At 39.6% G+C, this 26,923-nt stretch overlaps 1 protein-coding gene across 1 annotated transcript in view; it reads right to left on the reverse strand.

Annotated features, from left to right (window-relative positions):
• LOC136864128 (serine/threonine-protein kinase PLK1) overlaps positions 1-26,923 on the reverse strand; it is a 390,167-nt gene that overhangs the window by 298,381 nt on the left and 64,863 nt on the right. Inside the window, exon 3 of the mRNA XM_067140737.2 lies at positions 14,515-14,631. Within this exon, the coding sequence (XP_066996838.2) occupies positions 14,515-14,631 (117 nt within the window). The remainder of the gene's footprint in view (positions 1-14,514; positions 14,632-26,923) is intronic.

The raw sequence follows: 26,923 nt of genomic DNA on the forward strand, positions 1-26,923 counted from the left end.
AATTAATTTTGATGGGTAAAACCAAATGTGTCCCCAGAGATCTTTTACATGCCAATATCGTACGACATGGATTGTCGAACGGACTTTTTTCCGCTCTACAAAATCCGACTACCTCTGCCGGGTTTGAACCAGCTATCTTGGGATACAGAGGCCAACACTACCACTGATCCACAAGAACCTAATTAGGACAGACACAAATCCATTTCATGTACCTGGGCCAAACCAAGCAAGAGCTGACACACAAACAACAAATGAGGTGTTTTGTAATACAGGTTATGAGAAAAAAGGAAAGTTCTGTAAAAAATGAAAAACAGTAGAGAACAGAAGGTTGTGCGTAAGGTTACTTATTATGCTGACCTTAGAACTGGTTAATACCATCTATGTTCTATTCGTTCTAAATATAGAATATAGAACAGGAAGACGCAGAATAATGGGCTAATTCTAAACTTCAAAGGCAAAATCATCATTTAAAATATATGCCAATAATATAAATAATAATAATAATAATAATAATAATAATAATAATAATAATAATAATAATAATAATAATAATAATAATAATAACAACACAGGGGTGCAAATATGCACAAAATATCTAAAGTTTCACCAACAGAGAACAGGAAGGAGGGCAGGTCTCCCTAAAACAATGCACAGGGTTAAGTGGGTAAACAAGGAGGAGGGGAAGGAAGGAGATAAGTTGTGGAAGATGGTAGGCTAATGTTTTAAGGGGAAGGATAATGGGGACTAAGGAATCTAGCCAAAGGGGGGAGGGAGGGGTGGGGGAGGGGTGGGGGTTCGGGAGAGATATCAATTAGAAATCGGTATTAGTCACTGCTGATAGAACAGCAGAGGGAAGATGAGGTACAGGAAATTGCTACAGAGGAGGGAAGATGTATGAAGAAAAGGAAACGTAGAACAGAGGATGGGAAAAGGAAGGTGGAACCGGGACGAGAGAGAGGAATGGGAGGAGAAGTAGGTTCTGCAGCCATCTGGGAAGAAAAGGGAGACCAGGAGGGGAGGGGATCTACCAAGGTGGGTGGGGCTGAGACTCTGGTTATGGGAGACTCCACTATTGAGCAAATAAGGAAGGTGTGTGGAGGAAAGGGAACCAGGGTAAAGTGTTATCCAGGAATTAGGTTAAGGCAGATATTGAGGAAAGTAGAAAGAAAGGAGGAGGGTAAAGACAAGGTGGTTAGTTTTTACATTGGTACCAACAAGGTAAGTCAAGCAGAAGCAGAAGTTTAAGGTAGTGGAGATTGTGATCAGTGGATAATGTGTAGGAGGGATACTGAATGGAGGGTGATCGGGGATTTAAATGAGACTATGGAGAGGGTATGAAGGAAACTGGAAGTGAGATTTGAAGATCCTAATGTGTGAATACAAAACAGGGACCTGTTTGATGGCCTTCACTTGAACCAAATGGGTACGTATATGTTAGGGGTTTGTTTAGAAGCATGACAGAGACCAGGGGCATATTCTCCTTGAATGCAAGGCATTCATTACATGCATTATGGTAACGCAAAGAGGTGTCTGAAGTATGATTTTAGGTTGTTTCAAGTCAAATATTATCAATTTCACCTCTCAGAAGTTCAAAAGCTCCGCGCAACTGTACTAGTTCCGTTGCTTGACTACGTGTGGTGCTGGTGTAGTCTCGCCACCTATTCCACTCTATAAAGAGACAGCAAATGGAGGAGTTAAGAATGTAAGGCATTCAATCTTAAAATTGCATACGGTGGCAGACATAGTTCTGAAACCCTCCGAATGATGTCGCTGCAATTGAAACTTGGTCAGAATTTGTCACCCCATACATGTGCTACCCTCTGCCATCTGTTAGCAACTTGGAGAAAGTCGGCATCTCCAAGTTTACAGCGAACCAGGCCAGACACAGACCGAAGTTGCCATATCCTTGAATGTGCCACAAAGTGTCATTTCCAGGCTTTGGAGACGATTTCGAGACACAGGAGATGTTAGTCGTAGGCCAGTACCAGGTCGACCAAGGGTAACCACCCCACAGCAGGACTGATATCTGACCTTAACCGCCCGACAAAATCGGAGTGCACCTGCAAGACAATTGTCGGTGGAGCTTGCAGCCATCCCAGGGATTGCGGTTTCCCAGCAAACTGTGTACCGGAGGCTAAGAACAGCAGGACGGTTTGCCTGACGTCCAGCGGTGTGCGTCCCACTAACTCCAGCACAGAGACGAGCCCGCTTATTGTGGAGCCGTCAACATCGAAACTGAACCATGAATGAATGGAGGCATGTGCTCTTCACAGATGAATCCTGCTTCAGTTTGCAGAACAATTCCCATCGTACATTAATCTGGAGAGAACCGGGTAGCCGATACAACCACAGGAACATCATGGAACGGGACCAGTATATTGGTGGTGACGTCATGGTGTGGGTTGGCATCATGTTGAATGGCCATACAGACCTGCACATCTTCATAGGTGGTCCGAGGAACACTGTTAATGCTCGGAGATACAGGGATGAGGTACTGAGACCACACGTTCGACCCTTCAGAACTGCGGTTGGTCCAGGCTTCTTCTTAATGGACGATAATGCCCGACTGCACCGTGCTGCTCTGGTGTATGAAATTTTTGGTTGGGGAAGACATTCATCGCATGGACTGGTCAGCGAAGTCTGAGGATGTGAATCCTATAGAACAGGCCTGGGATGCATTGCAGAGGGAAAATGCATCCAATCAACCTCCACCAAGGACCCTCCAAGACCTTCGCATTGCCCTTTCGGAGGAATGGGATCGACTGCCACAAGAGCTCTTGGACCATCTGATAGAGAGCATGCGACATCGCTGTGAAGAATGTGTGGCCATTAGGGGTAACCATGCACCCTATTAACAGTATATTATGTTGTGGAAAACATTGCCAACTTTTGTTAATTGTTGTCAAAAGAGTACCGTAGCTATAAGAACCTTCCTGACACTGTTCTTTGTACAAGTTGTGTGGCATATGGTGTGTGATTCAGCTTTTGTTTGTTCAGCAATCCGTCTGACATTTCAATCAGGCAGTATGGCCTCGTTTAGTGATTATGCTTAACTTTTGGACACTAGTGTAACATTACAGTACTGATTGTTGACACAGCTAAGTTCAATTTCTTAAATATATAACTCCTTCATAACTATCTTTGAAATGCGGCAAATTAATTCAGAGTTAGCTCCGACTGTAGAAATAACACCTTTTAATTTCCAGAAAATCTTAAACAATGAAAACTAAAAATTTTAAAAAAGGGGCTATATACTGCGCAACAGAATTACATTCAACTGGATATCCCTGGGGAGGGTATTTGTGGAGATCACAATAATCACGATACAATAGATATAGAACTGTTTTTCACTAACAATTACGAACGTATTTCAGAAGTATAACCATACATAAATACATTATCATTATAGACTGATATGCCTTTCAGCGTTCAGTCTGCAAGCCTCTGTGAATTTAATAAACGTCGCCACAAACCTCTATTTGCAACTAGTGCTGTTGCCTCATTTAGTTCCATACCTCTTATCTTTAAATTGTTAGAAACTGAGACTAACCATTTTCGTCTTGGTCTCCCTCTACTTCTCTTACCCTGTATAACAGAGTCCATTATTCTTCTAGGTAACCTATTCTCCATTTGCCTCACATGACCCCACCACCGACACTGGTTTATGCATACAGCTTCATCCATCGAGTTCATTCCTAACTTAGCCCTTATCTCCTCATTCCGAGTACACTCCTGCCATTGTTCCCATTTCTTTGTACCAGCAATAATTCTCGCTACTTTCACGTCTGTTATTTCTAACTTATGAATAAGATATCCTGTGTCCAACCAGCTTTCGCTCCCGTAAAGCAAAGCTGGTCTGAAAACAGACCAATGTAAAGATGGTTTCATCCGGGAGCTGACATCCTTATTACAGAATACTGTTGATCGGAACTGCGAGCTCACAGCATTAGCTTTACTACACCTTGATTCAATCTCACTTACTATATTACCATCCTTGGAGAACACACAACCTTAAACCTTGAAATTATCTACCTGTTCCAGCTTTGTATCAACAATTTGACATTCAATTCTGCTGAATTTCTTACCTACAGACATCAATTTAGACTTCGAAAGGCTAATTTTCATACCATACTCACTGCACCTATTTTCAAGTTCCAATATGATATAGATGTTGATTCCCATAGAGAATCTGAAATATTTGTCCTGAATGAGTAAATTTATAATACCAATCAAAATGGTCCGTTATTGGACACCAGGTGTCCAAATTCTTCCCAGCCACCCTGTTGTTAACAACTGTGGTGAGCAATCCCCTACATACACCCGCTGTTGCAAAGCACTCACTCCCCAGCAAAACAGAACTTGTAGCACCTGTCAGAACAATTGACACCCCCACAACACCAGCTTATTCATTAGTACCCCCCACCCACAATATAAGATATGATCTGTTTTATCACAATCGCACTCTACAATATCCATCCTTACGATCGCCCTCATGTACTTGTCAGTTTTCAAGCAGCAGGAAATCAAACACTTAACCTACATTTCTATGCTTTACACAGCAAACTCAATACACATTCCACTTTCAGCCCTCTGGAAACATTAGTCTAAACATCACCTCCCCGCTAGCCCTGACCCACTAGATAATTCAACCAACCTATAATCCCTATATCATCCATAGTATTATCAATTCATCAAACATCACTAACATCACTTCCAAACCATCATACATTCTCCCTCTGCACCACCCATCCAGTAAAACTGTATATTTTTTTTAAATCACCCACCACATGAAGTCATACATTCACGGATGCTCCCCTTCTTAACTATTTTGGAGCCCATACACTGGAACTCATCTCCCATACTTTTAAAAAATCAAAAAATAAAAGCTGTTGACATTTAATAAACGCCTAACACTCTGCCAAGAGGCCAAATAGTCTTTCCCCCTCCTATATCCACACATCCAATTACCCACCTCCTGAATCCGTAAACCCTTCAGACCATGCCCAAAACTCCTGGTCAGAGAAAGGGCTTTACCCTCTAGGTAGCCCACTCCTCAACCTCAGGGATGGGAATGAAAACGTTCTTGACGATGATGATGCCTCCACTATATGCACTAGCAATGCGTCTGAACGACTAACGCAACAGACGCAACCGGAACATGTGGATCCAGCTAACACCTGACCGGACAATTACAGACAATACTCATAAATCCTCCCAAGGGTAGAACAATGTACCAACGGAAACATTAATCTGACAAGAATGGCACAAAATTCCAAGAAACATTTTATCAGATGATATTGACATGTTCCAAACATACACATTTTTAACCACCAAAATAATACCATCCAACCACGCTTCTTTCTAATGGGATATCCAAGCCCAACAAGATCGACAATATACCACATTTCCGGTTTTGTAGCTGTGTACTTACGACATAGGTGATCATAACTACCTTTGAATGAACACATTGGTATAAACTATCAACCTAATGATCCATTCATACAGTTGGAGAGGATCCAATTTATGCTTTGGTCAATTTCTAGTCAATGTGAACACATCTGTATAAACTATCAACATAATGATACATCCATACAGTTGGAGAAGTTCCAATTTACGCTTTGGACAATTTCTAGTCATTGTATGATAATTTTAATTGCTTCCTTGTCACAAATTCTGGGTTTTAATTAATGTACACATTTCAAATCTATGTAGATATCACCTAAAGCACAACTTATTGTAAAAAATAAAAAAAATTAAGCATAAGACCATTGTATTAGTTCTAATGTTTAATTGGTTAAAGGACTTGACCTTAAAATTATTATTAGGCTGAAGGTGCCCAAAACTAGGGCAAAACATGTACCTAATTAATATATGTAATTCATGTAGGATTTAATCACTACAGAATATAATTGTATATAATTGTATATATTGTATATATAATATATTGTATATATTGTATATATAATTGTATATATTTCTAGAAAATAGATCTCAGAGAGTTAGAGTAGGTGAAGCTTTGTCTGACCCTGTAATAGTTGAGAGGGGAGTTCCTCAGGGCAGTGTTATCGGACCTTTATGTTTTCTTATATATATAAATGATATGAGTAAAGGAGTGGAATCGGAGGTAAGGCTTTTTGCGGATGATGTTATTCTCTATAGAGTGATAAATAAGTTACAAGATTGTGAGCAACTGCAACGTGACCTCGAAAATGTTGTGAGATGGACAGCAGGCAATGGTATGTTGATAAACGGGGCTAAAAGTCAGGTTGTGAGTTTCACAAATAGGAAAAGTCCTCTCACTTTTAATTACTGCGTTGATGGGGTGAAAGTTCCTTTTGGGGATCATTGTAAGTATCTAGGTGTTAATATAAGGAAGGATCTTCACTGGGGTAATCACATAAATGGGATTGTAAATAAAGGGTACCGATCTCTACACATGGTTATGAGGGTGTTTAGGGGTTGTAGTAAGGATGTAAAGGAGAGTGCATATAAGTCTCTGGTAAGACCCCAACTAGAGTATGGTTCGAGTGTATGGGACCCTCACCAGGATTACCTGATTCAAGAACTGGAAAAAATCCAAAGAAAAGCAGCTCGATTTGTTCTGGGTGATTTCCGACAAAAGAGTAGCGTTACAAAAATGTTGCAATGTTTGGGTTGGGAAGAATTGAGAGAAAGAAGAAGAGCTGCTCGACTAAGTGGTATGTTCCGAGCTGTCAGCGGACAGATGGCGTGGAATGACATTAGTAGACGAATAGGTTTGAATGGCGTTTATAAAAGTAGGGAAGATCACGATATGAAGATAAAGTTGGAATTCAAGAGGACAAACTGGGGCAAATATTCATTTATAGGAAGGGGAGTTAGGGATTGGAATAACTTACCAAGGGAGATGTTCAATAAATTTCCAATTTCTTTGAAATCATTTCGGAAAAGGCTAGGAAAGCAACAGATAGGGAATCTGCCACCTGGGCGACTGCCCTAAATGCAGATCAGTATTGATTGATTGATGATTGAGTATTGAATAGGTGGACACAGTAAATTTTATTCTTGAAAGAATTTTACTTATTGTTATCTTCAATATGGAACAAACATGAGATTAGTTACTTGTAACATACCACTTAGTCGAGCAGCTCATCTCCTTTCTCCCAAGTCTTTCCAGCCCAAACTTTGCAACATTCTCGTAACGCTACTCTTTTGTCGGAAATCGCCCAGAACAAATCGAGCTGCTTTTCTTTGGATTTTTTCCAGTTCCTGAATCAAGTAATCCTGGTGAGGGTCCCATACACTGGAACCATACTCTAGCTGGGGTCTCACCAGAGACAAATATGCTCTCTCTTTTACATCCTTACTACAACCCCTAAATACCCTCATAACCATGTGCAGAGATCTGTATCCTTTATTTACAATCATATTTATGTGATTACCCCAATGAAGATCTTTCCTTATATTAATACCTAGGTACAGTATTTACAATGATCCCCAAAGGGAACTTTCACCCCATCAACGCAGTAATTAAAACTGAGGGGATTTTTCATATTTATGAAACTCACAACCTAACTTTTATCCCCGTTTATCATCATACCATTTCCTACTGTCCATCTCACAACATTATCGAGGTCATTTTGCAGTTGCTCACAATCTTGTAACATTTATTACTCTGTACAGAATAATATCATCTGCAAAAAGCCTTATCTCTGATTCCACTTCTTTACACATATCATTGACATATATAAGAAAACATAAAGGTCTTGATGATGGACAGATGTGGTAAACTTATGTCTTTCTGATATTTTTATCATGTTAAGGCCGTAGCGTCTGTACATCCAGAGGAGCGACTACGAAAGGCGTCTGTCTCCATGTTAGGGGCGGCCTAATTTTGAACCTGGCAGTAGGTATAAAATGCCTTTGGGTGTGGCGAGCCCATCGTAACAATCATACCATGCTGACTATAAGCATATAAATATAAGGTATATACTGCTCTAAAAAACGATAATAACATTAATATAACCATAGACACTCATGATCAAGCAACCAATCTATTAAATAAACTAATCTCTCCCATTAAGTTTAAAGAAGGGGGCGCAGCCATATTAGAAGAACTAAGAAGAAATCACCATATAGCCATTGAAGGCATAAAATTCATTAAACCCTTACTTACTAGTATTCTTCGTCTTCCTAAGCGCTCATATGTAATATTTGCTAAAGCAAATAAACCAGAAGAACATAACCCATGAGCGATCATAAGCGTGTAACTTCCTCTAAACCCTCAAACTCTTAACGTTATTAAACCCCCCAGGACAATCCCTATATGAGAGACCGAAGAATAAGCAATTAAAGCCTTTAGATCCGTCTGATATAAACATACTAAACTAACTAACACACCCCCTACTAAACTAATGGCAACTCAAATATAATTATACTTTAATCCCAAAGAAACCATTATTGTATAAACACGTAATAGTCCATATCCCCCTAATTTCAACAATACACCTGCCAAAATTATAGACCCAGATACTGGCGCTTCCACATGCGCTTTCGGTAATCATAAATGAACAAGAAATATTGGAATCTTTACTAAAAAAAAAAATTAAAACCAAGTAAAACATAACATTAAACAAACTTACATTTCTCAACAAACTTAAATCCAAATTACCATAAATTCTATACACATTAAATAATCCCACCAATAAAGGTAAGGAAGCCAATAAAGTATAAAACAATAAATATACCCCCGCCTGTAATCGTTCAGGTTGATATCCTCAACCTAAAATCAAAAACAAAGTAGGAATTAATCTACTTTCAAAAAATAAATAAAAAGAAAATATACTCATACTTCTAAAAGTACAGTATAATATCAATAATAAAAACAAAACATAAATTTGAAATAATTGATTATAAAATTTAACACGATAAACCGATTCTCTAGCTGTAATCATCAACGCACAAATTCAAAATCTCAATAAAATTAATCCATAAGATAAAATATCTCCCCCAAAACAATAACTTAAATTACCAAAATTACCTGATAGAGTACAACCTACAAAAAATATAAATGTTATAAAATATATTAAAGACTGAACCACCCATCAACAATCAATTAAAAAACATAAAGGGATTAAAAATACGATCATAAATATAAATTTTAACATTGTAATACTCTAAATGTTTGAAAAAAATCATTGCCATGAGTTCGAATTATAGAAACCAACACAGATAGTCCCAAAGCCCCCTCACAAACAGAAAATGTTAAAAAAACTATACTAAAATACAATTCATAATCAAAAAAATTTAAATATAAATAAAGTAACCCAAACAAACTCAACACAATAAATTCTAAACTCAACAATATAGATAATAAATGCTTACGTTTAGAACAAAAAGTTCACGCCCCTATTAAAAATACTAAAATCAAGACAACTCAACTTATATTTATTACCATTGTTTTAGTAGTTTAATAAAAACACTGGTCTTGTAAACCAATATTAAGATTTTTCTTCTAAAACTCAGAGGAAAGAAAAATTCTTTTCACTAATCCCCAAAATTAATATTTTATATTTAAACTACCCTCTGAATTTTAAATTTAAGAATTCTTGTCTTCAATCTTCTTAATAGTATGATTTTTATACAAGCTAATCATCCTCTTGCTATAACCCTCATTATTATTGTACAAACATGTATTCAGCCTCGGAAAATGTTAGGGCGTCCCCTGCTAAAAGCGACGCGCAGCTCTTCAGGTGCTGGGGGAACTGTGAAAAATGGGCAACCAGCACCAAACTACATCAAAATTGCAACAGTTAATGTACTGACACTGACAGGAAAGACAGAAGAACTGGTTGACTTCCATTTTAGAAAAAGATATAGCCATACTTGGACTGTGCGAGACCAAGAAGAGGGGTACAGGGGAGATCCCTCTGAGAGAAGGATACAGGCTGTATGACAGCGGAGGACCTGAAGCAAAAAATGGAGTGGCCATCATACTTAGAAGAGAAATCCAAGAATATCTGGAATATACAAAGTACGTCAGCGATAGGATGATGATGATGATGATGATGAGACTCCAGTTTGAAAATGGCGTGAAAGATCTATTTCAGTTGTATGCCCCACAAACTGGTTGCATAGATGAACATCTAGAGGACTTCTTAGAGGAAGTGGAGAGACAGATAGAAGATAAGGAAGTACTATTGATGGGAGATCTAAATGCACAAGTTGGAATGGAAAGACAAGGAAAGGAAGATGTTGTAGGGCCCTTTGGATATGGAAATGTAAATCCAGAAGGCGAGTTGTTGGTGGATTTTTGCATGAGGAATCGAATGATTGTTGGAAACACCTGGTTTAGGAAGAAGAACAGTCAGAAGATTACAAGGTATGGCTGGGCAGACAGACGGACAAAGACCATGATTGATTATATAATCATAGAGAAAGAACACCGGAAGAACCTTGTAGATGTAACAGCCATGCCTGAAGAAGCCTTTGGTGGAGATCATAGAGTTGTGATAGGAAAATTGAAAGTTGGAAAGATTGAAAAACCCCAATTAAGAAGAGAGAAAAGAATTAAAGTATGGAAGTTGAAGGAGAAAAGCATACAAGAAGAATTTCAAAGGGAAATAATACCCTTGGTACCCAGGACAGAGGTGGGGAATGTTGAAGAAGAATGGAAAAGATTTAAGGAAGCACTGGTTGGATGTGCAGAAAAGGTGTGTGGTAGAACATCAGGAAATGTGAAAGACAAAGAAACACACTGGTGGAATGATAGGGTAAAGATTAAAGTGAAAGAAAAGAAAATGGCATGGAAAGCATGGAAAACATTTAAGACTGAAGAAAGTAGAAGGAAATATGTGGAGGCAAAGAATTTGGCCAACAAAGTAGTGGAGGAAGAAAAGAGGAAAGGCTGGGCCTTATTCACAAAGACATTGAGAGATGATACGCAGGGCAGCAAGAAATTACTGTATGGTATCTTAAGAAACAAAAAGAGAGATCAAGTAAACACCAGATTTGTGAAGGATGAAGGTGGCATAATTTTAACAAAACCAGAAGAAATAAGAAATAGATGGAGAGAGTATTTTCAGAAGCTGCTGAACATAAGAACGGATGACAGTCATTCAATGGATGACCAGGAAAGGCAATTAGTTGACGAAGAAATGGATAAAGAAATTACAATGAATGAAATTGAAATGGCAGTAAGAAAGATGAGAATGGAAAAACTGCTGGAATAGATGAAATTTCAGTGGAGATGATAAAGGCAGCTGGAGCTGTAGGCCTGCAGTGGACATATCGGGTTCTCAGGAATGTCTGGGAGAATAAGGAGGTCCCTGAGGATTGGCAAAAAGGAATAATCATCCCAATTTTCAAGAAAGGTGATAAGAAAGTTTTGAAGAACTACAGGGGAATTACTCTAATATCCCATGTTGCTAAGATAATGGAAAGGATACTGGAAAATAGAATAAGGTTGAGGGTTGAGAAGCAGATACAGGAAAATCAGTTTGGTTTCAGAAGTGGAAGGTCAACAATAGAGCCCATTTTCATTATGAGACAACTAATGGAAAAGCATTGGGAGTACGGGAATGATATGGTGATGACATTCATTGATATTGAAAAGGCATATGACAGTGTCCCTTGGACGAAAGTTTGGGACAGTCTGGTGCAAAAAGGAATTGGACAGGGATTAATAAAAATGATCATGGCATTGTATAAGGAATGTTGTAGTTGCGTGCAAACACAAGTTGGCAGGACAAGTTGGTTCAAAATAACTAGTGGGCTGAGACAGGGAAGTGTTCTATCACCAATCCTGTTTACAATAGTAATGGATGACATCATGAGAACAGCAAAAGCAGCATATGGAGGAAGAGAAATGAACATGATGTTATTTGCAGATGATATTGTGATTTGGGGAGAAGACGACAGGAAGGTTCAAGAACAGTTGAATGTGGTGAATGGGAAGATTGAAGAATGTGGATTAAAATAAGTCTAGAAAAGAGTAAAACTCTTGTTATGACTAGAGGGGAGAAAGAAGGGAAAGGTCAGATTAGACTTGCAGACAAGCCCCTGGAAGTAGTGGAAACGTTTAAATACCTGCGGAGTGAATTAATGGAGAATGCTCGACTGGATGCTGAGATTAGTAAAAGGATTCAAGCTAGAAGTTGTTTCTATCATAGTGTAAGAAATATGTTATGGGACAAAGATGTGCCAATGGAAGCAAAGGATACTATGTACAAGATGTATTACGTACCCATAACAACTTACGGAGCAGAAACTTGGACAATGACAAAGAAGGATGAGAGTCGAATACAGGCAGCCGAAATGAAATTCTTGAGGAGTATGATACAGAAGAGTAGAAGAGATAAAATAAGGAATGAGAAAATCCGGGAAGAAATTGGAGTGGAAAAAATGAATGATAGGATAGAGAAGAGCCGACTAAGATGGTTTGGGCACATAAAGCGAATGAGCGACGAAAGAATGCCAAAAAAGGTGATGGAAATGCAAATCCAAGGAAGGAGAGGCCGTGGACGACCACGATTGAGATGGAAGGATACCATCCAACGCAGCATTATAGAAAGAAACCGGGACTGGGACACAGTGTTGGAGGAGGAGTGGTGGAAAGACCGAAGAAAGTGGAGAGGAACCATATTTGCCCCTACCCGGCGACAGCTGGATAAAGGGAAATGATGATGATGATGATGATAAGGTTACCAGTATGGAGAGACTAAAAATCATCATGGCATCTTCAATCTTCTGTATTGTAATCATGTGAAGTGCTTAATATATCAGGTAATATTCGGTGAATCAGAGCTTACTGGTGAAGTGCACTACATTATTAAGTTTCAGAATTATATTCAACTGAATATTTTGCTTCTTGACTTGTACTATTTTGAACAAAGTTGAAATATAGTGCAATTTTAGTAGGTCCTACACTTTAGTAAGTTTTGAAGATAGTGGCTAATAAAACAATAGCCATTACAATATGGATTGCAGGATTAGTTCAGAGCCCTGCGAAATGGCTGTGAGATCAAAAAATGTTTATTTACTAATGATAATATTGGAACAGCACCTATGATTTACATTGCAGATATAAAACAAGTCTCACAGATGCTTCTCAGAGCTTTGAACCAATCTTACGATTATGTGCATGGGCAGTTTTTTAGGGTTTGGGAAAACAGAAATAAAATAGTCAATGAGACATTCTTATTTTGGTAGTAATAATTTAATGTGGCCTGTGTGCATATGGTGTAGCCCTTGCAAGGTAGACCCTGCGATGAAAGTGGTCGGCATATGCTGTGTGTGAGAAACTATACAGAGTATAGCAGAAATAACTCTCCAATGTTAAACATAAATAACGAAGCAGTGCTAGAAGCTACTCAAAAATATATTTCTCAATTTGAAAAATCAGTGTTTGCCATTTATTTCACATGCTTTGTGGCCTACGGTGATAGACTTAAGTAGCTGGAATAACTCCCAAATTTGCCACCGTTGTTTCTCAGGCATTAGTGGTGATATCAGCAGCAGGGTAATGACCTTGCAGAGCATGTGCCCTACTATGTCACTAACATGGCTTGGAGTGGAGAGCATCGTGGGTTCATGATTGAGAATAACTTTAAAAATACTGACTCTATTACCACAACACAGTGCTTATTTTGCAGGATGCTTCAGGCTAGGTCGACACGTTAAAGTTCCTGACAGTAAACCATATTGTTGTATTTTGTGAATTTGGAAAAAAACGGGTTTGACTTCAAAATGAAGCTGCCTGGTTGTAAGACCAGCAAACATCCATGCATTGAGACAAGCTATTTCGTAATCTTCCCAACATTCAGTCCACAGGCATGCAATTGCTATGGAACTATCTGATCGCACCATATGGATAATTTAACAAATAGAGATAAAGTTCCATTCTTACCAAATGGTGGGAATGCAGGAACTTGGTGAGCGTGATTGTGCCAACCACAGAGCATTTTGTGAGACAACCTGGAAGCTATTCCAGCTGGTGCCAGTCTACAGTAAAGTGATGAAGTTCACCTTCATATGTCGGGCTACATTATTAGAGAATCAGTTTTACATCGCACCGACACAGATAGGTCTTACGGCGACGATAAGATAAGAAAGGGTTAGGAGTGGGAAGGAATCGGCCGTGGCCTTACTTAAAGTACAGCCCCAGCATTTGCCTGGTGTGAAAATGGGAAACTACGGAAGACCATCTTCAGGGCTGCCGACAGTGGAGTTCGAACCCACTATCTGCACGATGCAAGCTCAAAGCTGCACACCCCTAACCGCATGGCCAACTCGCCCAGTACATTGTTAAACAAAATGGATGGATGATGTAATGAATAGAGAGAGAAGCCACAAATGGCATTAGCTTTGCCAGTAATCTTGGATACACTAGAGAAATATTCCTAATATATACCTTAAAATTTGAATTTAATCATACACTCCTTCTTTAATGCTATTATATTTAGTGAATTTCCTTGATAATACAATGTTATGAAATTAATAAAATAAGAGAATGTTAAATAAAATTGTCAAATGTACCTTCTTAGGGCAGTTTTCCAAAATAATGTAGGCATTGATTTTATCTTCGAAGAAATGATGAAGCCTAACAACATGTTCATGAATGAGTTCACGGTGAATTATGATCTCACGAGCTATCTGAAACAGAAATAACATTTCTTTAATAGTAACAAAACAGCTTTATCTCAAGAAGTTATTTTATAGTAATAGTAAATACATAATATAGCACATAATATATTTTCAATAATAATGCATTCAGGTAGCAGGTAGGGACCCTCTTCGGAGGCAGCCCTACCCAGGGAGTGGCGCCCCTGCCTATGTGAGTCCCAGAGCACACTGACCCGGTGTGTAACATCTCGTATGGGTCCCAGCTCAGGGTTACGAGTGAAGACCTCAACGGCATCTACGGCGGAGAAGGTGGACTTCGGTACGGCGGAGATGGCGGAAGGGGCATACCTGTAGCGTCTGTACTCCAGAGGAGCGGCTAAGAAAGGCGTCTGTCTCCATGTTAGGGGCGGCCTAATTTTGAACCTGGCAGTAGGTATAAAATGCCTTTGGGTGTGGCGAGCCCATAGTAACAATAGCCTATATGGACAAAGCAGATATGGTGCCTCGGAAAAGGTTAGGGCGCCCCTGCTAAAAGCGACGCGCAGCTCTTCAGGTGCTGGGGGAACTGTGAAAAATGGGCAACCAGCACCAAACTACATCAAAATTGCAACAGTTAATGTACTGACACTGACGGGAAAGACAGAAGAACTGGTTGACTTCCATTTTAGAAAAAGATATAGCCATACTTGGACTGTGCGAGACCAAGAAGAGGGGTACAGGGGAGATCCCTCTGAGAGAAGGATACAGGCTGTATTACAGCAGAGGACCTGAAGCAAAAAATGGAGTGGCCATCATACTTAGAAGAGAAATCCAAGAATATCTGGAATATACAAAGTACGTCAGCGATAGGATGATGATGATGATGATGATGATGAGACTCCAGTTTGAAAATGGCGTGAAAGATCTATTTCAGTTGTATGCCCCACAAACTGGTTGCATAGATGAACATCTAGAGGACTTCTTAGAGGAAGTGGAGAGACAGATAGAAGATAAGGAAGTACTATTGATGGGAGATCTAAATGCACAAGTTGGAATGGAAAGACAAGGAAAGGAAGATGTTGTAGGGCCCTTTGGATATGGAAATGTAAATCCAGAAGGCGAGTTGTTGGTGGATTTTTGCATGAGGAATCGAATGATTGTTGGAAACACCTGGTTTAGGAAGAAGAACAGTCAGAAGATTACAAGGTATGGCTGGGCAGACAGACGGACAAAGACCATGATTGATTATATAATCATAGAGAAAGAACACCGGAAGAACCTTGTAGATGTAACAGCCATGCCTGAAGAAGCCTTTGGTGGAGATCATAGAGTTGTGATAGGAAAATTGAAAGTTGGAAAGATTGAAAAACCCCAATTAAGAAGAGAGAAAAGAATTAAAGTATGGAAGTTGAAGGAGAAAAGCATACAAGAAGAATTTCAAAGGGAAATAATACCATTGGTACCCAGGATAGAGGTGGGGAATGTTGAAGAGGAATGGAAAAGATTTAAGGAAGCACTGGTTGGATGTGCAGAAAAGGTGTGTGGTAGAACATCAGGAAATGTGAAAGACAAAGAAACACACTGGTGGAATGATAGGGTAAAGATTAAAGTGAAGGAAAAGAAAACGGCATGGAAAGCATGGAAAACATTTAAGACTGAAGAAAGTAGAAGGAAATATGTGGAGGCAAAGAATTTGGCCAACAAAGTAGTGGAGGAAGAAAAGAGGAGAAGCTGGGCCTTATTCACACAGACATTGAGAGATGATACGCAGGGCAGCAAGAAATTACTGTATGGTATCTTAAGAAACAAAAAGAGAGATCAAGTAAACACCAGATTTGTGAAGGATGAAGGTGGCATAATTTTAACAAAGCCAGAAGAAATAAGAAATAGATGGAGAGAGTATTTTCAGAAGCTGCTGAACATAAGAACGGATGACAGTCATTCAATGGATGACCAGGAAAGGCAATTAGTTGACGAAGAAATGGATAAAGAAATTACAATGAATGAAATTGAAATGGCAGTAAGAAAGATGAAGAATGGAAAAACTGCTGGAATAGATGAAATTTCAGTGGAGATGATAAAGGCAGCTGGAGCTGTAGGCCTGCAGTGGACATATCAGGTTCTCAGAAATGTCTGGGAGAATAAGGAGGTCCCTGAGGATTGGCAAAAAGGAATAATCATCCCAATTTTCATGAAAGGTGATAAGAAAGTTTTAAAGAACTACAGGGGAATTACTCTAATATCCCATGTTGCTAAGATAATGGAAAGGATACTGGAAAGTAGAATAAGGTTGAGGGTTGAGAAGCAGATACAGGAAAATCAGTTTGGTTTCAGAAGTGGAAGGTAAACAATGGAGCCCATTTTCATTATGAGACAACTAATGGAAAAGCATTGGGAGTATGGGAATGATATGGTGATGACATTCATTGATATTGAAAAGGCATATGACAGTGTCCCTAGGACAAAAGTTTGGGACAGTCTGGTGCAAAAAGGAATTGGACAGGGATTAATAAAAATGATCATGGCATTGTATGAGGAATGTTGTAGTTGCGTGCAAACACAAGTTGGCAGGACAAGTTGGTTCAAAATAACTAGTGGGCTGAGACAGGGAAGTGTTCTATCACCAATCCTGTTTACAATAGTAATGGATGACATCATGAGAATGGCAAAAGCAGCATATGGAGGAAGAGAAATGAACATGATGTTATTTGCAGATGATATTGTGATTTGGGGAGAAGACGACAGGAAGGTTCAAGAACAGTTGAATGTGGTGAATGGGAAGATTGAAGAATGTGGATTGAAAATAAGTCTAGAAAAGACTAAACTCTTGTTATGACTAGAGGGGAGAAAGAAGGGAAAGGTCAGATTAGACTTGCAGACAAGCCCCTGGAAGTAGTGGAAACGTTTAAATACCTGGGGAGTGAATTAATGGAGAATGCTCGACTGGATGCTGAGATTAGTAAAAGGATTCAAGCTGGAAGTTGTTTCTATCATAGTGTAAGAAATATGTTATGGGACAAAGATGTGCCAATGGAAGCAAAGGATACTATGTACAAGATGTATTACGTACCCATAACAACTTACGGAGCAGAAACTTGGACAATGACAAAGAAGGATGAGAGTCGAATACAGGCAGCCGAAATGAAATTCTTGAGGAGTATGATACAGAAGAGTAGAAGAGACAAAATAAGGAATGAGAAAATCCGGGAAGAAATTGGAGTGGAAAAAATGAATGATAGAATAGAGAAGAGCCGACTAAGATGGTTTGGGCACGTAAAGCGAATGAGTGACGTAAGAATGCCAAAAAAGGTGATGGAAATGCAAATCCAAGGAAGGAGAGGCCGTGGACAACCACGATTGAGATGGAAGGATACCATCCAACGCAACATTATAGAAAGAAACCTGGACTGGGACACAGTGTTGGAGGAGGAGTGGTGGAAAGACCGAAGAAAGTGGAGAGGAACCATATTTGCCCCTACCCGGCTACAGCTGGATAAAGGGAAATGATGATGATGATGATGATGATGATGATGATGATGATGATGAATAATGCATTTTAAAAAATCACAATGCACATGGGAGTATACCCAAGAAAATGTTGTTTAAACTCCAATTTAATAACGGGAAATGAAATGTTTGTGTTTTCTTCTTCAATATCCTCTCAGTTTTAATTAATGTGTTGAAGGAATTAAAGTACCTCATAGTAGAGTGTCGGCCTCCGGATCCCAAGATAGCGGGTTCAAACCCGGCAGAGGTAGTCGGATTTTTGAAGGGCGGAAAAAAGTCCATTCGACACTCCATGTCGTACGATGTCGGCATGTTAAAGATCTCTGGTGACACATTTGGTGTTTACCCGACAAAATTCATTAAATCTCAGCCATAGACGCCCAAGAGAGTTTCGGTTTACTCGGTCTGCCACCTAGTGGGGGCCTAGAGTAAAACGGAACGTCGAAATTGACGAGCAGACAGCCAGATGGCGTCAAATTGAAATGTCTGCACACGGTAGCTGAGGCCATACGATTATTATTATTATTATTATAGTATCTACATGTTAATATAACGAAAGATCACATTAATGTGGATGTAAATAAAGATTACAGAGCTCTTCATATGGTTAAGAGGGTATTTAGGGATTGCAGTAAGGATGGCAAAGTTGCAATTTCGTCCCGCAAGAGTTTTTTAACGTATAAGAAGCCAATGAATAACCTGGAGTTCTTGCAGTCAAACACCCTCAACTTCAGGTGGTATTTTTAGCACATGACTAAATGACTCCCTCCTTTCTGTCTGATAGCTGCCTTTGACTGTACACAAGTTGTTAAGTATTCACAAGTTGCACAAGACTTAGTTTTATGAAAGCCAGATCTTTTCAGCCTTGCATCTTGTCTTTACACTCATGTTACAGTGATAAAGTCTCCAACTTAAGCATCCAAACTTAATTTCTTTAAGAAGCATTATACACATCAAAAACCTTCATTGTTTGCTTGTTTTTAGCTTGTTCTACCAGGCAACATCTTCCTTCATCTCTGCACCAATTTTCATGCAAAAATACCCTGTAGCATTTTTTTCTTATTAATACTTGGTGTTACAAGATATTAGAATCATTCCGTATTGACAGTTTTTGCTTTATAAAGGAAAAATTATTTCCTCCTACTTCAATACAAAACATAATTCCATCATTAGATGGAGCAATAAAATTCAAAACATGTTTCGACTCGTTTGAGCCATCTTCTGTGAAATAAAAGGGGTTAAAGTAATCTACATAATACAAGCTAAAAATGTGGTAAAAATATAATGAAGCAACAAAAGAAAAAACAAGAGAGACATGACAGAAATGAAAACAATAACAATATACAATATTTACATCACTAGATGGAGCAATAAATAACCCACTGAGACAAAGTCAGTGAAAAAAGGTTAATATAAAACATAACTGAATCCAAAAAGTGTGCTAAAACTAAAACTAAAATAAAATAAATTATACAGACGGAAAACAAACATAAGTGCTAATGGTGAGGTTGCGGACCTCTTAGTCTTGTTTTTGAATTGTTATCAAACTAAAATGAATGGAAAGGAACATCAGAACTATAACAATTATAGGCCGAGTTGTGTCAGGCAGAAAGACAGCACTTCCGCCCAGATAAGTACTGTAACGGTTCAACTCCCATTACAAGCATTCATCTGTGTCATTATTATTATTATTATTAATATTGCTGTTGTGTCTATTATTATTACTACTATTGTAACTATTATTATAGTATGATTCAATTCTATAATCTGATTTTCCTATGTATTAATTAATTAATTAATTATCGCTTGCTTCATTGCAGTTAATTGTGTATATATGTGTATGTGTTAGCATTAAAATCATGTAGAGTGAGACTTACTGCCTAATATCGGATATGGATATAAAAACATACATACATACATACATACATACATACATACATACATACATACATACATACATACATTATCATTATAGACTGTTATGCCTTTCAGCGTTCAGTCTGCAAGCCTCTGTGAATTTACTAAACGTCGCTACAAACCTCAATTTGCAACTAGTGTTGTGGCCTCATTTAGTTCTATACCTCTTATCTTTAAATCATTAGAAACCGAGTCTAACCACCGTCGTCTTGGTCTCCCTCTACTTCCCTTACCCTCCATAGCAGAGTCCATTATTCTCCTAGGTAACCTATCCTCCTCCATTCGCCTCACATGACCCCACCACCGAAGCTGGTTTATGCGTACAGCATCATCCATCAAGTTCATTCCTAAATTAGCCTTTATCTCCTCATTCCGAATACCCTCCTGCCATTGTTCCCACCTGTTTGTACCAGCAATCATTCTTGCTACTTTCATGTCTTTACTTCTAACTTCTGAATAAGATATCCTGAGTCCACCCAGCTTTCGCTCCCATAAAACAAAGTTGGTCTGAAAACAGACCGATGTAAAGATAGTTTCGTCTGGGAGCTGACTTCGTTCTTACAGAATACCGCTGATCGCAACTGCGAGCTCACTGCATTAGCTTTACTACACCTTGATTCAATCTCACTAACTATATTACCACCCTGGAAGAACACACAACCTAAATACTTGAAATTATCGACCTCTTCTAGCTTTGTATCACCAATCTGACATTCAATTCTGTTGAATTTCTTACCTACTGACATCAATTTAGTCTTCGAGAGGCTAATTTTCATACCATACTCATTGCACCTATTTTCAAGTTCCAAGATATTAGACTGCAGGCTTTCGGCACAGTCTGCCATTAAGACCAAGTCGTCAGCATAGGCCAAACTGCTTACTATATTTCCACCTAACTGAATCCCTCCCTGCCATTTTATACCTTTCAGCAGATGATCCATGTAAACTACGAACAGCAAAGGTGAAAGATTACGGCCTTGTCTAACCCCTGTAAGTACCCTGAACCAAGAACTCATTCTAACAGCAATTTTCACTGAAGCCCAATTGTCAACATAAATGCCTTTGATTGATTTTAATAATCTACCTTTAATTCCATAGTCCCCCAGTATAGTGAACATCTTTTCCCTCGGTACCCTGTCATATGCTTTCCCTAGATCTACAAAACATAAACACAACTGCCTATTCCTCTCGTAGCATTTTTCAATTACCTGGCGCATACTGAAAATCTGATCCTGACAGCCTCTCTGTGGTCTGAAACCACACTGGTTTTCATCCAACTTCCTCTCAATGACTGATCGCACCCTCCCTTCCAAGATGTCAGTGAATACTTTGCCTGGTATAATAATCAATGAGATACCTCGATACTTGTTGCAATCCTTCCTGTTCCCTTGCTTATAGATAGGTGCAATTACTGCTTTTGTCCAATCTGAAGGTACCTTACCAACACTCCACGCTAATTTTACTACTCTATGAAGCCATTTCATCCCTGCCTTCTCACTATACTTCACCATTTCAGGTCTAATTTCATCTATTCCTGCTGCCTTATGACAATGGAGTGCATTTACCATCCTTTCCACTTCCTCAAGCATAATTTCACCAACATCATTTTCCTCCTCCCCATGAGCTTGGCTGTTTGCAACACCACCAGGATGATTTCCTTTTACTCTGAGAAGATGTTCAAAATATTCCCTCCACCTCTCCAGTGATTCCCTGGGATCTATTATGAGTTCACCTGAATTACTCAAAACACTGTTCATCTCCTTTTTCCGTCCCTTCCTAAGATTCTTTATTACTGTCCAGAAAGGTTTCGCTGCTGCTTGACCTAGCCTTTCCAGGTTATTACCAAAATCTTTCAACGACTTCTTTTTGGATTCAACAACTATTTGTTTCGCTCTGTTTCTTTCATCTACGTACAAATCCCTGTCTGCCTCGGTCCTTGTTTGGAGCCATTTCTGATAAGCCTTCTTTTTACGTTTACAGGCTGCTCTCACTTCATCATTCCACCAAGATGTTTGCCATTTCCCATCTTTACACACAGTTGTTCCTAAGCATTCCCTTGCTGTTTCTACTACAGCATCCCTGTATGCCACCCATTCACTTTCTATATCCTGAACCTGCTTACTGTCTACTGTTCGAAACTTCTCACCAATCATATCCATGTACTTCTGTCTAATTTCCTCGTCCTGGAGATTTTCTACCCTTATTCGTTTGCAGACAGATTTCACTACAGATCAGATAGTGGTCTGTATCATCGAAAAATCCGCAAAAAACTCGTACATTCCTAACAGATTTCCTGAATTAAAGGTCTGTTAAGATATAGTCTATTATGGATCTGGTACCCCTAGCCTCCCATGTATAGTGGCGAATAGCCTTGTGCTTCAAGAATGTACAACTTTTATTATAATTTGGGTCCACCTTAGTCAATACATAAAAACTGTTGTTTACATGAAATTACAACATATATTTCAATCAGAACTAGTTTCAACGCCCTTTTTGAGTCATCATCAGCTGATATAGGTTCTTGGAAAAATTGGCAATCACATAAGTTTATCTATGTCAAATTGAACACAATTTAAAACAATATTAACAACCTAAAACTGTGTTACCATTATACTGTCTCAAAGTCCAAGTCCGAGACTTGCGAGTCTTAAACCTTAAATTGGTGAAAACATATGTAAACCGGTTTGCTCACTAATAAAATAACGTGCATTTAAAAGAACAACAACTTAAAAATAAAATAGTTTTGAAGAAACATTAGCTTAATTTAACACACTTCTTAAAACGTGACGTAGAATCGTATTAAAATACTTCAATAAAATCTTCAGAGCGAGCGAGCGAGCGAGCGAGCGAGCGAGCGAGCGAGCGAGCGAGCGAGCGAGCAAGCAAGCAAGCAAGCAAGCAAGCAAGCAAGCAAGCAAGCAAGCAAGCAAGCAAGCAAGCAAGCAAGCAAGCAAGCAAGCAAGCAAGCAAGCAAGCAAGCAAGCAAGCAAGCAAGCAAGCAAGCAAGCAAGCAAGCAAGCAAGCAAGCAAGCAAGCAAGCAAGCAAGCAAGCAAGCAAGCAAGCAAGCAAGCAAGCAAGCAAGCAAGCAAGCAAGCAAGCAAGCAAGCAAGCAAGCAAGCAAGCAAGCAAGCAAGCAAGCAAGCAAGCAAGCAAGCAAGCAAGCAAGCAAGCAAGCAAGCAAGCAAGCAAGCAAGCAAGCAAGCAAGCAAGCAAGCAAGCAAGCAAGCAAGCAAGCAAGCAAGCAAGCAAGCAAGCAAGCAAGCAAGCAAGCAAGCAAGCAAGCAAGCAAGCAAGCAAGCAAGCAAGCAAGCAAGCAAGCAAGCAAGCAAGCAAGCAAGCAAGCAAGCAAGCAAGCAAGCAAGCAAGCAAGCAAGCAAGCAAGCAAGCAAGCAAGCAAGCAAGCAAGCAAGCAAGCAAGCAAGCAAGCAAGCAAGCAAGCAAGCAAGCAAGCAAGCAAGCAAGCAAGCAAGCAAGCAAGCAAGCAAGCAAGCAAGCAAGCAAGCAAGCAAGCAAGCAAGCAAGCAAGCAAGCAAGCAAGCAAGCAAGCAAGCAAGCAAGCAAGCAAGCAAGCAAGCAAGCAAGCAAGCAAGCAAGCAAGCAAGCAAGCAAGCAAGCAAGCAAGCAAGCAAGCAAGCAAGCAAGCAAGCAAGCAAGCAAGCAAGCAAGCAAGCAAGCAAGCAAGCAAGCAAGCAAGCAAGCAAGCAAGCAAGCAAGCAAGCAAGCAAGCAAGCAAGCAAGCAAGCAAGCAAGCAAGCAAGCAAGCAAGCAAGCAAGCAAGCAAGCAAGCAAGCAAGCAAGCAAGCAAGCAAGCAAGCAAGCAAGCAAGCAAGCAAGCAAGCAAGCAAGCAAGCAAGCAAGCAAGCAAGCAAGCAAGCAAGCAAGCAAGCAAGCAAGCAAGCAAGCAAGCAAGCAAGCAAGCAAGCAAGCAAGCAAGCAAGCAAGCAAGCAAGCAAGCAAGCAAGCAAGCAAGCAAGCAAGCAAGCAAGCAAGCAAGCAAGCAAGCAAGCAAGCAAGCAAGCAAGCAAGCAAGCAAGCAAGCAAGCAAGCAAGCAAGCAAGCAAGCAAGCAAGCAAGCAAGCAAGCAAGCAAGCAAGCAAGCAAGCAAGCAAGCAAGCAAGCAAGCAAGCAAGCAAGCAAGCAAGCAAGCAAGCAAGCAAGCAAGCAAGCAAGCAAGCAAGCAAGCAAGCAAGCAAGCAAGCAAGCAAGCAAGCAAGCAAGCAAGCAAGCAAGCAAGCAAGCAAGCAAGCAAGCAAGCAAGCAAGCAAGCAAGCAAGCAAGCAAGCAAGCAAGCAAGCAAGCAAGCAAGCAAGCAAGCAAGCAAGCAAGCAAGCAAGCAAGCAAGCAAGCAAGCAAGCAAGCAAGCAAGCAAGCAAGCAAGCAAGCAAGCAAGCAAGCAAGCAAGCAAGCAAGCAAGCAAGCAAGCAAGCAAGCAAGCAAGCAAGCAAGCAAGCAAGCAAGCAAGCAAGCAAGCAAGCAAGCAAGCAAGCAAGCAAGCAAGCAAGCAAGCAAGCAAGCAAGCAAGCAAGCAAGCAAGCAAGCAAGCAAGCAAGCAAGCAAGCAAGCAAGCAAGCAAGCAAGCAAGCAAGCAAGCAAGCAAGCAAGCAAGCAAGCAAGCAAGCAAGCAAGCAAGCAAGCAAGCAAGCAAGCAAGCAAGCAAGCAAGCAAGCAAGCAAGCAAGCAAGCAAGCAAGCAAGCAAGCAAGCAAGCAAGCAAGCAAGCAAGCAAGCAAGCAAGCAAGCTGCTTGCACAGCTCGCAGTTCCAACTATATGAAGGGATTCCTTCCTTCCAGTTCATCAGTCAGTTTGTTTCTAAAGTGTCCCTGGTCAGTCTCATGGATGTCAGATTCCATCACTCCCATGGGTAGCTTGCTGGAAACATCATAAGAATGTTTTAAATAATGTGTCTGAAGCAGGGTGATTATCTTCCTAACAGGTATTCCCACTAAGTTATCTCCTAACAGTTTAGTAACCACCAGTAGATTGGGTAGTCCTAGCTGCCGACGTATAAGGAAAGCCAACACTTCAAAATGTATACTGTCGCCATAAGATGTATCTGTGTCGGTGCAACGTAAAGCAACTAGAAAAAAATATATATATATACTGTACCGGGATTGACCGTAGACCAAGTATTTCTTTAATACTATACACCACAAAGAATTTACAAAGTATTAGCGAGTGTATTTTCAGCACTCAGACTAATAAAGTCTCGCAGGAACAAGTAGTCAACCCGCACAATGCTACTTTCGTCATCACACAGCCAGCGTGGTATCAAGGACAGGTTGCATCATACAATCTGGAAATATCCAAGCAAGAAAATATCTATATCCTAAACCAACTGAGGTATCGATTCAAAAACAACAGGATCTTATAGTGCACATTTCAAACGTCTCCTCATGTTAATTTCTCCAAAATCGATCCAGGGATTACGGAGAAATTTAAGATTTTATAAAACATTATGTCAGAGCTAGATCTATATAAAAGGCCATAACTCTTGGTCCTGTGACGGCATTACACACCAGCAACACGACGATGTTGGTTCGCCACATGGTACGGAGTCAGCCTGCAGGGCGAAATTATGTCAAAGTGACGAGCGAATTGTGGAACATAGAATAATTCTGACGTTACGGTACTTACTGTATAAACTTTCAGTAAGTTGAACCTCGTAAAGGAACTTACAAATATTGAAGGAGGTGATTCTAAGACTTGTATAACTAACATTTACACGTATGCTAGAAGCCATACTAGTTATTTTTTTTTCAAGTGAACTCGACTTAAACTTTAACATTACGATGTGAACAATAGAATATTCAGCAACTTCAATTTTCGTACAAGTGTTTAATAATTCACTTAGACATTTTATCAAATGTGGTAGTGAAAGTGATATGTTGTTTTTCTTCAGCCAGACTTTTCATAACAATAATAATAATTGATTTGCATAGCATGCAGTATTCAGAAATGATAGTGCAAGTGATTTACACTACATGGACACAAGTGCACTCATAGATATTCATGTAATGCAAGTGAAATTTCCAAGTGAACTGTGCTTCTAGTAATTATAATTCTAAGAGAGCAGTTAGTCAATCAGACCTTCTATTTTTCGAAGTGAATACTCATTTTTCTAATTTTACGTTTGGGTTCTAAGTTAGAACCGAGTCAACGATTACAATTCACAAAGTGCTGTGGATTATGTGAATCATCCGATACTCAGAGGACAGTTAAATGTGGACACTCGTGTAACATAATCAGTGAGTGGTTACCCCGCGCTGGGACCTTCAAGAATCAACGATGACCCATTGCTGTCTACAAGGGATTGTCAACTTGTGAAAATTTAGATTTTATAATTCCAATACTGTATTGTAAAGGTGGAATTATAAAATCTAAATTTTCACAAGTTGATACTTTGACAATACGGGCTCTAATATGAAATTTATAACGTGCAATACAAGGGATTGTGGCGCAAAATTTAAACTTATGAAACAGGCCGTGGCTCCATGGTTTGGTTGCTGCCTACAAAGGATTGTGGTTCTATGGTTTGGTTGCTGCATACAAGGGATCGTGGTTCCATGGTTCGGTTGCTGCACACGAGGGACCGTGTTTCCATGGTTGGGTCGCTGTCCATCAAGGAGGATCTATGGAAGCAACTTCTCTGTAACCAGCACAATTGGTGAACTTTATGTGAATAAATTCAGTTTAAAGAATTTGGAACTCATTGTAGTTAGGACCTCTCTCTGTACCCAGTTCCAGGTCTTCACCCAGTGTGCCCTGTGATTAAGATATCTTTACTCTAGAAACATCTAATCGTGGCTTATTATCAAGTAATTTCCTGGTACAACACAGATTGTCCTTTTCCCACTGTATTAACTGGCATACCGATTCTCAGAACCACTTAGTAGGCCTCTCAGCCATATCTCAATCCTT

This window comes from Anabrus simplex, chromosome 2 (genome assembly GCF_040414725.1).
Source record: "Anabrus simplex isolate iqAnaSimp1 chromosome 2, ASM4041472v1, whole genome shotgun sequence".
Lineage (NCBI taxonomy): Eukaryota > Metazoa > Arthropoda > Insecta > Orthoptera > Tettigoniidae > Anabrus > Anabrus simplex.